Source organism: Oncorhynchus nerka, linkage group LG7, assembly GCF_034236695.1.
Source record: "Oncorhynchus nerka isolate Pitt River linkage group LG7, Oner_Uvic_2.0, whole genome shotgun sequence".
NCBI classification, from domain to species: Eukaryota; Metazoa; Chordata; class Actinopteri; order Salmoniformes; family Salmonidae; genus Oncorhynchus; species Oncorhynchus nerka.
This window is the reverse complement of record NC_088402.1, coordinates 54035969-54051082: the sequence shown is the minus strand read 5'-3', so window position 1 is coordinate 54051082 and position 15114 is coordinate 54035969. Positions and strand designations below refer to the sequence as shown.

At 44.0% G+C, this 15114-nt stretch overlaps 1 protein-coding gene across 1 annotated transcript in view; it reads right to left on the bottom strand.

Annotated features, from left to right (window-relative positions):
* Positions 1–15114, bottom strand: part of LOC115131954 (voltage-dependent L-type calcium channel subunit alpha-1D-like) — a 53009-nt gene that overhangs the window by 22941 nt on the left and 14954 nt on the right. Inside the window, 18 exon segments of the mRNA XM_029664072.2 lie at positions 60–218; positions 297–498; positions 648–794; positions 952–1004; positions 2677–2784; positions 2992–3079; positions 3156–3262; positions 4474–4533; positions 5139–5268; positions 6940–7084; positions 7179–7239; positions 7466–7523; positions 7644–7758; positions 8036–8156; positions 8513–8720; positions 10387–10612; positions 10934–11094; positions 11596–11683. Of these exon segments, the coding sequence (XP_029519932.2) occupies positions 60–218; positions 297–498; positions 648–794; positions 952–1004; positions 2677–2784; positions 2992–3079; positions 3156–3262; positions 4474–4533; positions 5139–5268; positions 6940–7084; positions 7179–7239; positions 7466–7523; positions 7644–7758; positions 8036–8156; positions 8513–8720; positions 10387–10612; positions 10934–11094; positions 11596–11683 (2237 nt within the window).

Sequence of the window (15114 nt, the reverse complement as noted above, 5' to 3'; positions counted from 1 at the left end):
GCCATAGAGGGCCATAGAGGCCTATTTAGGGCTATAGAGGGCTGACAGTTGGGACTCACCTGGATCGCCAAACACAGTGTGTTGAGGATGATGAGAACGAACATGACGTACTCAAAGCCAGTGGAGTTAACCACATACCAGAACTTATACTGGTAGGGGTTCTTAGGGATGTACCTCCGCAGTGGACGAGCCTTCAGAGCATACTCTACACACTGACGCTAGAGATGGTAGAGAGAACACAGAGTTAATCAAACACACACACACACACACACACACACACACACAAAGGCTCTTACCTGGTTTTTGTCTAGCTCACAGTTCTTGTACTCTTTCTCTCCCTGCTCCTGGAAGGTGACGATGACGAAACCGACAAAGATGTTCATCATGAAGAAGGCGATGATGATGATGTAGATGATGAAGAAGATGGAGATCTCCACGCGGTAGTTGTAGATGGGACCCATATTCTCTCTGTTGGAGTCGATGGCCTTGTACAGCAGACTGAGCCACAGAAACAAATGCACACTAATCAGTGAGACGCGTGGTCAAAATGAACGTCTGGACACGCATACGTAGGAGTGTGTATGTTCGCGTACGCTTTCGCTGTGTGTGTGTGTGTGTGCGTGTGCGTATCTATGAGAGGCTCTTACGCAGGCCAGCCTTCAAATGTAGAGACGGTGAACAGAGCCATCATAGCCATGAGGACGTTGTCAAAGTTGAAGTCACTGTTGTACCAGATCCTCTCCCTGACCGCAGGCAACACTGTGTCGCCATCCTTATACAGAATGTATGTGCCTCTACGCGAGGAGAGAAGAAGAAGTTACACTTTTACACACAGATTGACATATCTGTGTGACACATTAGCATACAGACATATGCACACGCACAATGGTAAGCTTACAATTGTATCCAGCATAGCGCAAGGAGGAAAAAATGGAGCGCAATCCAACTCACTTGCATTCATCCGGGCTGGACTTGGCCTCGTCTGTGCAGCGATAGAACTTGCCCTGAGCGAGAGAACAGAACATCAACAGCTGCTATTCTAATCACACACATACAGTTGAAGTTGGAAGTTTTCATACAGGTTTTATTGACTCCAACCTAAGTGTTGTTCAACCACTCCACAAATTTCTTGTTAACAAACTATAGTTTTGGCAAGTCGGTTAGGGCATCTACTTTGTACACGACAAAAGTCATTTTTCCAACAATTGTTTACGGACAGATTATTTCACTTATAATTCACTGTATCATAATTCCAGTGGGTCAGAAATCGACCTACACTAAACAGCTTGGAAATTTCCTGAAAATGATGTCATGGCTTTAGAAGCTTCTGATAGGCTAATTGACATAATTTGAGTCAATTGGAGATGTACCTGTGGATGTATTTCAAGGCCTACCTTCAAATTCAGTGCCTCTTTGTTTGACATCATGGGAAAATCAAAAGAAATTAGCCAAGACGTCAAAAAAAAAAATGTAGACCTCCACAGGTCAGGTTCATCCTTGGGAGCAATTTCAAAATGCCTGAAGGTACCACGTTCAGCTGTACAATCAATAGTACGCAAGTATAAACACCATGGGACGCAGCCCATCATACCGCTCAGGAAGAAGACGCTTTCTGTCTCCTAGAGATGAACGTACTTTGGTGTGAAAAGTGCAAATAAATCCCAGAACAACAGCAAAGGACCTTGTGAAGTATCTATATCCACAGTAAAACGAGTCCTATATCAACATAACCTGAAAGACCGCAAGGAAGAAGCCACTGCTCCAAAACCGCCATAAAAAAGCCAGACTACCATCTGCACATGGGGACAAAGATCGTACTTTTTGGAGAAATGTCCTCTGGTCTGATGAAACAAAAATAGAACTGTTTGGCCATAATGACCATTGTTATGTTTGGAGGAAAAAGGGGAGGCTTGCAAGCCGAGGAACACATCCCAATCATGGAGCACAGGGGTGGCAGCATCTTGTTGTGGGGGTGCTTTGCTGCAGGAGGGGCTGGTGCACTACAAAAAATAGATGGCATCATGAGGTAGGATAATTATGTGGATATATTGAAGCAACATCTCAAGACATCAACTTAAAGCTTGGTCGCAAATGGGTCTTCCAAATGGACAATAACCCCAAGCATACTTCCAAAGTTGTGGCACAATGGCTTAAGGACAACAAAGTCAAGGTATTGGAGTGGCCATCACAAAGCCCTGACCTCAATCCTATAGAACATTTGTGGGCAGAACTGAAAAAGCGTGTGCGAGCAAGGAGGCCTACAAACCTGACTCAGTTACACCAGCTCTGTCAGGAGGAATGGGCCAAAATTCACCCAACTTATTGTGGGAAGCTTGTGGAAGGCTACCCGAAACGTTTGACCCAAGTTAAACAATTTCAAGGCAATGCTACCAAATACTAATTGAGTGTATGTAAACTTCTGACCCACTGGGAATGTGACGAAATAAATAAAAGCTGAAATAAATCATTCTTGCTGACATTTCACATTCTTTAAATAAAGTGGTGATCCTAACTGACCTAAGACAGGGAATTTTTACTAGGATTAAATGCCAGGAATTGTGAAAAACTGAGTTTAAATGTATTTGGCTAAGGTGTAGGTAAACTTCCGACTTCAACTGTATAATGAATTGCACACACACAACACTCATTCCGTCATACTGCAATGGAGGTAGGTACCTTGAAGAGCTGCACTCCTATGCAGGCGAACATGAACTGTAGCAGCGTGGTGACGATCATGATATTACCAATGGTCCTGATGGCCACAAATACACACTGGACCACATGCTGCAGGGTCAGGGGTCAAAAACAGAGGAGACGAGAGAGAATTAAGGGACGAATTAACCTCATTGAACCCTCTACCCTTTAGCATGATGATTTGCAGGAGATTTCAGCGGCCGGTTCCTTTGTGGAAGTGTGCTAGTTAGAACTGTTTTTCTCTGGATGCGTTGTTAAACAGTTGTTCCACTGTGGCCAACTGGACCCCTGTCTCACCTTGAGGCCCTTGGCTCTGTTGATGGCCCTCAGGGGCCGCAGCACCCTCAGCACACGCAGGATCTTCACCACAGAGATGGCGGATGACCTGAACACCAAACAGAGACAGTTATGGCCACATTGGTTGGTTGCTTGATTGTTGGAGGGATGGATTGGTTACGTACTGAATGCCGAAGGACACCAGAGAGACTCCCACCACCAGTAGGTCCAGCAGGTTGAAGTAGTTCCTGCAGAAGGCACCTTTATGGAGGAAAGCCCCAAACGCTGTCATCTGGAGAGCACAGAGATACTGGCATCAGATATCCTGAACTTATACACTGGGCTGTCCCTTACTAGACACAACAGCTTTAGCCATAACTGTAGATGACATAGACGTGGGCAGACAAACACACACCGTCTTGTTTGTCAAACCTTGTGGGGACAAACAATTGATTCCCATTAACCCTAATCCTAACCCTCCCACTAATTTGAACTTTAACCCTAAATGCCCTAGAAATAGCCTTTTTCCTTGTGGGGACACTCTTGTGGGGACTTCTGGTCCACACAAGTATAGTGAAACACGTCCACCTACACACAGATCTAGTTCCACTCTTACTGAAACTCCTACGCATGCTTCTCAATGTGATAATCAATGCCAGACAAACACACACACACACACACACACACACACACACACACACACACACACACACACACACACACACACACACACACACACACACACACACACACACACACACACACACACACACACACACACACACACACACACACGACAGCACACAGGCAACGCCATTTAAAAGATAGACAAATGAGAACTGTTCTGACATTGGACACATTATTTCAGAGATATTGCTATTCATTTCCTATAAAGATTATAACAAAGATCGCTCAAACTGCAAAGATCGCTCAAACTGGGGAGTGGTGGGGGGTGGGGGGGGTAAGGTTACATTCAAAAGAGTAGTCAAATTGCTTCAGAGTCATTCATGTGTGTCGTGGTTTCATGCACATTCTGTGGAAGTACTCGCGGGGGATGGGATGGCAACATCATACCAATAGGATGCGGATGCCAGATCTGTTTATGCTTTAGTTCAGGCCAAACTCAGAACTTGTTGGCTAAAGGAGAAACAGATCTGGCAACCAGGGTAGGAATCTCTATGGTGGAGATTCACAAAGAGGTGACCTACCATGAGCCCTCATCTTTACAGGGTGCAGTTTAAACTGGACCCAATAAGAATGCAGTGGATCATGCTACTCTCCAAAAATGTACACAAATATATATTGCCCCCCCCCCTCTTTTGGCTCCAAATTAAAATAATAACAACTCATCGGATAACAACTGATGTTATCTATTGAGCTTCAGGTCCGTTTGTGATTAAAAAGAGGTGCCGTGATGGTTGCTGACAGACAAAGTACAAGCAGGCGACGTACAGTAGACAGGGGAGTGCAGCAAGGCTATGGTTGTCATAGAAACCAGGTTACCTTCAACAGGATCTCAAAGGTAAACGTACTAGTGAAGACATAATCTGCATAGCCTAGGATCTGGAAAGCAACGAGAAGGTTGGAGTGTTACCACACAAGCAGTAGAGCACAGCACACACACACACACACAGGGGGGAAAGCATTTACCTTCAACAGGATCTCAACAGTAAAGATTGCCGTGAAAGCATAGTCAAAATAACCAAGTATCTGCAAAAGGCAATGTGAAAGTTTAACAGGAGGCCAAGGCATCACCACATGACTTCAGAATGCATCAACCGTCCTAAATTGTTAACAAAAGTACAGGTTTGAGTTTTTCGTTCAAGTTTTGTTTTTAACATGGGATATTCCATATCACCATTAAACATGATCTTAATGTCATTACTGTAAAATTACTGTAAAATTACTTTCATGGAAGTAGACATCATCTTGGTGCTATTAAAGGTGCAATATGCAGAATTGGCCCCGCCAATTCCTGGTAGGTTCTAATAGTTTGCCTAATTACCATCTAAACCACTAAGAAATATATTTTCAATTACCAAAAATATTGTTTTTTACAGCTGTTTGAAGCTGGTGTACAAAACCCGGAAGTAAACGATGCAAAAGCAGCTTACATATTGCAGCTTTAAATGTTATTTTGAATGTCAGAGCTGCTGCAGCCTACATACGATGTTGCGTGCGGAGAAGTTGCGTATGGGGTCCTCAGCAGCCAGAGACACAGAGCTCAGCATGATGAAGACCAGGATGAGGTTGGTGAAGATGTGGTGGTTGGTCAGCTTGTGGCAGGCCACCCGGACCCTGAGAAAGAAAGCCATGAAATTACATTATTTCTGAGTGTGTGTGTGTGTGTGTGTGTGTGTGTGTGTGTGTGTGTGTGTGTGTGTGTGTGTGTGTGTGTGTGTATCAGTTCAATACCATACTATATGCAGGGTCAGTTCAGTACCATACTCTTTACAGGCTCAGTTCAATACCATACTATATGCAGGGTCAGTTCAGTACCATACTCTTTACAGGCTCAGTTCAATACCATACTATATGCAGGGTCAGTTCAGTACCATACTCTTTACAGGCTCAGTTCAATACCATACTATATGCAGGGTCAGTTCAATACCATACTCTTTACAGGCTCAGTTCAATACCATACTATATACCGGGTCAGTTCAATACCATACTATATGCAGGGTCAGTTCAATACCATACTATATACAGGGTCAGTTCAGTACCATACTCTTTACAGGCTCAGTTCAATACCATACTATATGCAGGGTCAGTTCAATACCATACTCTTTACAGGCTCAGTTCAATACCATATTTACAATGTGCAGGGATACTGGAGTGATGGAGGTAGATATGTATAGGGGTAAGGGGACTAGGCAACAGGATAGAAGATAAACAGAGTAGAAGCAGCTTGTATGTGAGTGGGTGTGTGGGTGTGTAGAGTGTGCGTAAAGACAAAACTAGGTCAATAAATATACAAGGTATGAATATAAATGTATGTGCATATTATGTGTGATTGAGCAGATGGAGTGAGTGTGTGTGAGTGAGTGTGTAGGGCAATGTGAGTCTGCGTAAAAACAAAACTAGGTCAATAAATATACAAGTTTAACTCAGATAGTCCGTGTAGCTATTTTGTTAGCTATTTATCAATCGTATTGATAGAAGCCGTTCAAGAGCCTGTTGGTGCCAGACTTGACGCACCGGTACGGCTTACCGTGCGGAAGCAGAGAGAATAGTCTATGGCTTGGGTGGTTGGAGTCTTTAACGATTTTCCGGGCCTTTCTACCACACCGCCCGATATAAATGTCCTGGATGGTAGGGAGCTCGGCCCAAATGATGCACTGGGCTGTCCACTCCACCCTCTGTAGCGCCATGTGATCGAGGGCAGTGCTATTGCCATACCAGGCAGGGATGCAGCCAGTCAAAATGCTCTCAATGGTGCAGCTGTAGAACTTTGAGGATTTGAGGGCCAATGCCAAACTCTTTCTAATCTCCTGAGGGAGAAGAGGCGTTGTTGCGCCTTCTTCACAACTGTGCACATGTGTTTGGAGCATTTTAAGTCTTTATTGATTTGGACAGAGAGGAACTTGAAGCAGTACAGGAGAGGACTAAGCACACACCCCTGTGGGGCCCCTAAGTTGAAAGTCAGCGTGGAGGAGGTGATGTAGCCTACCCTCACCACCTGGGGTCGGCCCGTAAGGAAGTCCAGGATCCAGTTGCAGAGGGAGCTGTTCAGACCCACAGTACTAAAGCTTGGTGACTTGGTGCTTGAGGGGACGAAGGGTGTTGAATGCTGAGCTGTAGTCTATGAACAGCATTCTCACATAGGTATTACTGTTATCTAGGTGGGTGAGGGCAGTGTGGAGAGCAATTGAGATAGCATCATCTATGGATCTGTTGGGACGGTATGCAAAAAAGTCAGTGTGCGTGTGTTTGCATAATATCCCATGTTTTGAACTGAGGCCTACTCACAGGTTAGTGTTGCTGAAGATGAAGAAAGCGCTGCCCTCAGGGATGGGCGGAGTCTTCTCCTTGACGCTGAGGTCCGACAGCCTCTGAGGACGTGGCCCAATCGGAACCTCCGGGAGCTCATCGTCGTCGTCGTCATCGTCACCAGCTGGGGATACCCAGGATCGGAGACAAAGCAGTGTCAGGGCACAGAAGCTACAGCATCAAAGCTAGGACACTGACCTCAGACCAGAAGAGTTTACCTGGAGTATCTGGAGTGGGATACGGCTCCTTCTCCTCTTCCACTTCCTCCTCCAATGGAAGCTACACCCATGCAGACACAAATGACATGTCAGAACCGTATCAGTACTGTTATGAATGACACATGGTTTAACCTCACCGTACCATTCTAAGTTGCTAAAAATGCAGACGTGAATAAATATCCAAGGATTACCAGCACAATTTGTTATCTAATGGTGCCTCTGTGTGGTTATGGATTGCTCTCCTCTGACTTTCTAATCTCTGAAACTAGAAGTAAGCCTGTGATTACCTTGATCTCCCCATCCTGGCCTTCAGGTTTCAGATCCTCTGTCTTGTCTGTGTCACTTCTGAAGAAAATGACCCCAAACAGAAGACAACCTCCATGTCAAATCAAATCAAATGTCAGGTACGGAGAAAAAACAAAACCACATCACTATCTCCTATCAGTCAGACAGTATTGGCATTACCTGGAACTCTTCTTCCTCTCCTTCTCCTCCTCTTCCTCCTTCTGCGCTGTGTTCAGGCTCTCTGCGTCTGCCAGGTTGTCAACGGCGATGGCCAAGAAGACGTTCAGCAGGATGTCTGATTACACACAGGACTTAAGGCCAACAGAGCTACAACGTTCACCTAACGTTTCAATGTAATGCACTGTTCTTCACTCCTGGTCCTGTGGGCCTGCAATGTGTGCAGGGTTTTGTTCCAGCTCAGGACTAGCGTAATTGATTCAACAAACCATGTACTCATGAAGAGTAACTCATGACGCCTGCACATATTGTGGCTCTCTAGAACCAGCGGATAACATTGATCTAAACTCTAGACAGCTACAGGCAGTGGAATCCATGTGTTAGAAACAGGATACAGTTTCCGCAGACGAAGAGTATGATGAAGTAGATGCTGACGACCATGCCCGAGGAGAAGGGTCCACCGTACGCCATGATGCCATCATACATCACAGCGTTCCAATCTTCGCCTGTCAGGATCTGAGTCGCACAACAGGGTAACGCAATGTCGTCACAATGTCATCCCATCACAACATTATTACAATGTTATTATTACAAGTCTTCACAACGTCATCCCGACATTACTACAATGTTATTATTACAAGTCTTCACAACATCATCCCGACATTACTACAATGTTATTATTACAAGTTTTCACAACGTCATCCCGACATTACTACAATGTTATTATTTACAAGTCATCACAACGTCATATCACAACATTATCTCAACGTCGTCACAACGTTATTGCAACGTCATCGCAACAGCATCGCAACGTCATCACAACGTCAATGGGTCAATAATCACTGTGAGAGAGGCGGGTAGAGGCGGCCTACCTGAAACACTGTGAGTAGTGCCTGGGGGAAGTTATCGAAGGTGCTCCTCTTGGTTATCGTCTCGTCGAAGTTGAACTTGCCTCCGAAGAGCTGCATGCCCAACAGGGAGAAGATGATGATGAAGAGGAAGAGCAGAAGCAGCAGGGAAGCGATGGACTTCATGGAGTTGAGCAGCGACGCCACCAGGTTACTGAGAGATGCCCAGTGGCTAAAGGGCATAGAGAGAGAGAGAGGGTTAACTTCACTAGGGTAGGGGGCAGCATTCGGAAGTTTGGATGAAAAGCATGCCCAAATTAAACTGTCTGCTACTCAGTCCCAGAATATAGGATATGCATATAATTAGTAGATGTGGATAGAAAACACTCTAAAGTTTCCAAAACTGTTAAAAAACTATGTCTGTGAGTATAACAGAACTGATATGGCAGGCGAAAAACTGAGGAAACTCCAACCAGGAAGTACTATTATTTTGAAAGGGTGTTTTTCCATTGAAAGCCTATCCACCATACAAAGACTTAGGACCCAGTTCATGAGCTCTGTACCTTCCTCTACGTGTAACCAGTCTTTGGGCATTGTTTCAGGCTTTTACTCTGAAAAATGAGGGAGATATAGCACTTTCAATCAGTGACCAGTGGAAATTTCCATTCATCAGCCATGCGCCCTGATCGTGAACGCACCTTTCTTGTTTCTCTTTTCCTATTGACGAAGCTTTTGTCCAGTTGAAATATTATTTATTATTTATGGCAAAAACAACCGGAGGATTGATTTTAAACATTGTTTGGCATGTTTCTACTAATTTTTATTGTACTTTTTAAAAAACTTTTCGTCCTGGAATTAGTGCCTTCTGCATTCGGATTACTGGACAAAACGTGCGAACAAAAAGGAGGTTGTTGCTCATAAAGAGGGACATTATCGAACAAAGCGAACATTTATTGTCTAACATGGTGACCTGGGAGTGCCACCAGATGAAGATCATCAAAGGTATGTGATTAATTTTAATGCTATTTCTGACTTTTGTGACACTCCTTGGCTGGAAAATGGCTGTATGCGTTTCTGTGGCTGGCTAACATAATCGCAAAGTGTGCTTTCGCCGTAAAGCATTTTTGAAATCTGACACAGCGGTTGCATTAAGGAGAAGTTTATCTATATTTCCATGAAAACACTTGTATAGTTTATCAATGTTTATAATGAGTATTTCTGTCTGTATGTGGCTCTCTGCACTTTCACCGGATGTTTGTTTGAGACAATGCATTTCTGACCACAACGAGCCAATGTAAACTCAGATATAAATATGAACTTTACCGAACAAAACATACATGTATTGTGTAACATGAAGTCCTATGAGTGTCATCTGATGAAGATCATCAAAGGTTAGTGATTCATTTAATCTATATTTCTGCTTTTTGTGAATCCTCTCTTTGGCTGGAAAAATGGCTGTGTTATTCTGTGAATAGGCACTCACATAACATAATCGTTTGGTTTGCTTTCGTCGTAAAGCCTTTTTGAAATCGGACACTGTGGCTGGATTTACAACAAGTGTATCTTTAAAATGGTGTAAAATACTTGTATGTTTGAGGAATTTTAATTATGGGATTTCTGTTGTTTTGAATTTGGCGCCCTGCAGTTTCACTGGCTGTTGACGAGGTGGGACGCTATCGTCCCACGTACCCTAGAGAGGTTAAGATGAATGCACAACATACAAACACACACATGCACACACAAACCTAGACACCGAAATACATTCTTCCAACAGTATATGACAAATCAAACCAGTAAGTAAAGAACAAGATACGAGGTGAAAGTATCACAGAGGCAAACATTTTACCCATAATACACCTCCACAACATCAGTCTATGTCCAGCCTCTCCCAGTCTCACCGTGTGACCTTGAAGATGCGTAGCAGGCGGACACAACGGAACACAGAGATGCCCAGAGGAGACATGACGGCCAGCTCCACCAGGATGGTCTCCACGATGCCGCCACACACCACGAAGCAGTCGAAGCGGTTGAACAGGGACACGAAGTAGGCCTGCAGGCCCAGACTGTACATCTTCACCAGCATCTCACACGTGAACAAAGCCAGCAGAACCTTGTTGGCCACATCTGGAGAGCAGCGGACATCAGCATGTAGACATTGCAGTACAACACGTTCCAGTTACAAAGATCATTGCTATGGGGGATCTGGTAGGAAGGGTTACAATATGCTGCAGATATACAGTATCTGGTTTTAAAAACACAAACATTTTATTGGCTATGTCACGGGTATCGTCAGATTATCAAGGACACTGTAGTACAATAATGTTGCAGATTGTACGATTCATACAGACCATAGGATGTATACTGGGTTCCTGCAAAGGACACTGTAAAGTGCATATTATGCTGAGGGTATGTAATTGGGAAATAGTATTTTGACCCTCTACCCACCCTGTACTTCCGTGAGCCAGTCAGGCTGGTTGTAGTGCTCTGACGAGATGGTGAGCGTGTTCAGAAACACCAGGATGATCACCAGCCAATAGAAAGACACCGACTTCACGGCAGCACGACACTTCCTGCGGCAGAACCGGTTCCAGTGACGCCATCGCCGACTGCAAGGGAGAGGAAGTGATGTCACAATCTGACTCGAACTAGGAAGTGGTGTTATGTCCACACAGGATTTCTTGCACAGGTTAATTGTGAACTGTAATGAAATCATGCTTGTTAAGAGAGAAGATCTCAAATCTAAGTGTCACAGACTAAACAAAAGGCAGAGATATAATGATTGTGATGATGAGAATGTGGTGATGATGAAGAGGACATGGGCAGGAGTGCAGTGACTGATCAGGGGGAACGGAGTGTGTGTGTGGGGGGGAACACAAGCGCGTAACGATGAGTCTCCACAATGCCAGGACCATGCAAAGAAAATTCATGACATATAGTACTGACAGAGAACTGACCTGTACTTTGATTTAGTAATTTTTTGACTGGGAAAATTAAAAATCATATTGTTAATATCCATTTGCATGAATGACGTATTACAGTAGCTTTTCAAGCTAATAGTCGATCCAGGCATAAAGGAATCTTGAACCTTGACAGACGGACAGACTCACCAGTGTGGTCCACAGCAGTTAGCCTTATCGTCCTCTCCATTGGGGTTGTCAGTGTTCACAGACTCTGTCTCGCTGGCAGGCACGCTTGCTGTGACATCACACAAACACAGGAAGTAAGGTGAGATCCAATCGAACGATGGCTCTGAGTTTCAGACCTAAAGAACCCTTATGGGCGAGTGCTTTCGGTTCTATGGCTTAAATCTAGTAACCGTGTCATGATTTCATAGCCTCAGGATTAAGCACAGGGCTCTTTGAGGACTGTCACTGACAGTCAGGGCTGACTCAGAGGCAGACAGTGCAGCACCTGCACAGATCATCCATGTTGTTTACTATGTGAATGGGATGACAATAGTGTGGTTTCTAAAGAGGCTCAAAGCGTTATACTAGTGGGTCTGTGCAGATGCTGTACAAACCATATGCTCAAGTACAGGGTTCAAAAATACTCCACAGAACATCGAAAGGAAAAATCCAAACCACAACGCACAGAAATGGAAGAAAACAATAATGACAATGAATGACATCGAAATGACCACACAATGGATGTTTACATTGCAATCTATCTCTGTTGACCGATTTACAAATATGCATACCCTTTCCATAGTCAACATGTCAATGTATTCTGCAGACAATACATACATTATTCACCTTTGGTCCATTTCTAGAGAATTCTAGGCTACAACATGCACATGGCCTCTCGTAACCTCTAGAAGCCTAAAACCTGCTGGTTGTCTCTCATGTACTTCTGATGTTTAATCCACAAATCCACCCACTCACTACTTCATCAAAGACTCGGGACAAAATGAGAACAAGATCTAACGAAGAGGCTGAGTGAGTAAAGGTGATTGAACGCAAAAAAATGGAGGAGCATACATCAAGCCAGTAGCAAAGCACAAGCAAGGAAATAAGGGAGGGCAAAACACACACACACACACACACACACACACACACACACACACACACACAGCACAATTTACCATGTGACTCTGTGGACTGGCTGAACCAGCCAAACGTCCCTTTCTTCTTCTCCATGAGCTCAGCCAGTGTCACCCCTTGGTGTTTAAAATGCACGCAGTACATACATTCAGACAGCAGAGGGCACAGCGAGTCACCAGCGAAGAAGAGGGAACAATAGACAATAGACATCCACCACAGAATATCAGCACATTAAGAAGAGACTAGAGGAGCACTAAGGAAGACAGAAGAGATGAAAGAGAAGAGAAGCCAAGAACTAGAAGACAGGACAGAAGAAGAATGAGTAATAAAGCCGTTGAAGAGTAAAGGTAGAGAAGAGGAAGAAGGACATTGATTAGTATCGGCTGGGTCACACACAGTTTAACTCTACGACGAACACGCCATGTATGCAGCACGGCAGCTAGACACCAGACACAGACAAGTGACATAGAGAGAGCCAACAGTCTAACACAGTGAGGGGGGTTGTTCCAAACACTCGTCTCTCTCTTTTCCCAGACCTCACACAGACACCTCGAGGCCTCAAGTGATTCTACAACTGAGTGATCTTTGCCAAGAAAACCCATTCAGAAATCACAGACTAACATACTTCCCACTTGGGTGTAAACTAAAGCATGTGCAACACTGCTACTGACCACGTATACATACGCCCTCTGACATGAAGTGTTCTAGCATGAACCTACAATTATTGAGGACAGTTTGATTGGGTTATCCTGATCATGATAAGACACTGGACACTGTGGTAGTATTTCCTGTTATTTGGTTTAGAATTGACACCAGGTTAACTGATGTCCCACGCACACTCGATAAGAAACAGTACATCATGTAGCGACCATGTACAGGCCAATAGTGAGAGAGTGAGTGTGCCGCTAATACAGTCGATGGCCAATGAGGCACTCAAACCTTCTGGCATGCTTTAGTCTAACTCACTAGATCTCACAGGCTTTAGAATTTATTACAGATCAAACATATCTCCACCAGGCATTATAGCTAATGACAGATCAAACATATCTCCACCAGGCATTATAGCTAATGACAGATCAAACATATCTCCACCAGGCATTATAGCTAATGACAGATCAAACATATCTCTATCTCTCTGAGCCTCAGCAGCATACTCACTGAATTATATCAGCACTAAAGATGGACATCTGGGAATAGATGAGTCATGCATTGTGTGTGTGTGTGTGGGGGGGGGGGGCAGAACAATTACAAAAACAGAACAACGACAACATGTCTGATGTGCCTATTATGTCTTTTAATAATGGCCCAGATGAGACTGATATCTCAATTAGAGCCGCTCTCTCTCTCTCGCTCAACATTGAAACACGCATGTGCGCGCACACACACACTGTCCGTCTGTCTGTCTGTAACAATATCTATGCCCAGTGAGTGTCTCATTCAAACAGGAAGTGCTGTGTCGTCTCCTCCCACCACGCGTCATACTTAAATAAAAAGGATTTGAATTACTCTCTCTTTCTTTCACATAAAAGTAATATCATCATCAATCCCGCCATTGACCACCCTGCACTGCACAGATTGAGCACACAGGCAGGGGCTGACAATAAGTGTGTGTCAGTGGAGGCTCCTCAGAGTAGGAAGGGGAGGACCATCCTCCTCAGTGAATTTCATAAAAATGGTAAAACATTAAAAAGTTATCATTTTTAGATAAAACTATAGAAATTATATATTCACGTCACCAAATAATTGATTCAATCACACTTTTTGGAATGAAGGTCTACAGTAGCCTCAACAGCACTCTGTAGGGTAGCACCATTGTGTAGCCGGAGGACAGCTAGCTTCCGTCCTCCTCTTGGTACATTGACTTCAATACAAAACCTAGGAGGCTCTTGGTTCTCACCCCCTTCCATAGACTTACAAAGTAATTATGACAACTTCCGGAGGCTGTTCTCCAACCTATCAGAGCTCTTGCAGCATGAACTGACATGTTGTCCACCCAATCAAAGGATCAGACAATTAATCTAGTACTGAAAGCATAAGCTACAGCTAGCTAGAACTGCAGTGCATAAAATGTGGTGAGTGGTTGACTCAAATAGAGAGAAAGACAATAGTTGAACAGTTTTGAACAAATAATTTCTTCAAAAAGTAAGAAGCAAGAGAGCAAGAGAGATTGTATTTTTTTTCACTTTCAGTTTAACGAATGCGAATGCACAAAGCTAGTTTAGCCTACTAAAAACACCCGGTTCAAAGAGAGGGATGCTATGTTAGCTAGCTGGCTATGACTATCCAACACAACACTGGAACTCTTTCAAGTCAAGGTAAGCTTTTGGTTTTATGAATTTTATTTCCACCGTGACCCGCCAGTGTAACCGCTATACTGCTTAGTGACTGAAACGTCACTGCATGATTGTAGGGGGTTTACTAATGCATTAGTTATACTAGCTATGTTGACAAGGACGCTACTTTAGCTAATACGGGGACAACGATGTAGGCTGTGTGTAGCGGTTAGGATATGGTTTGGCTTGGAAAGGTTTTGTCGCCTGGTCATATACTTCTGATGTGTTGTGCATCGAAGTCCATAACATACCT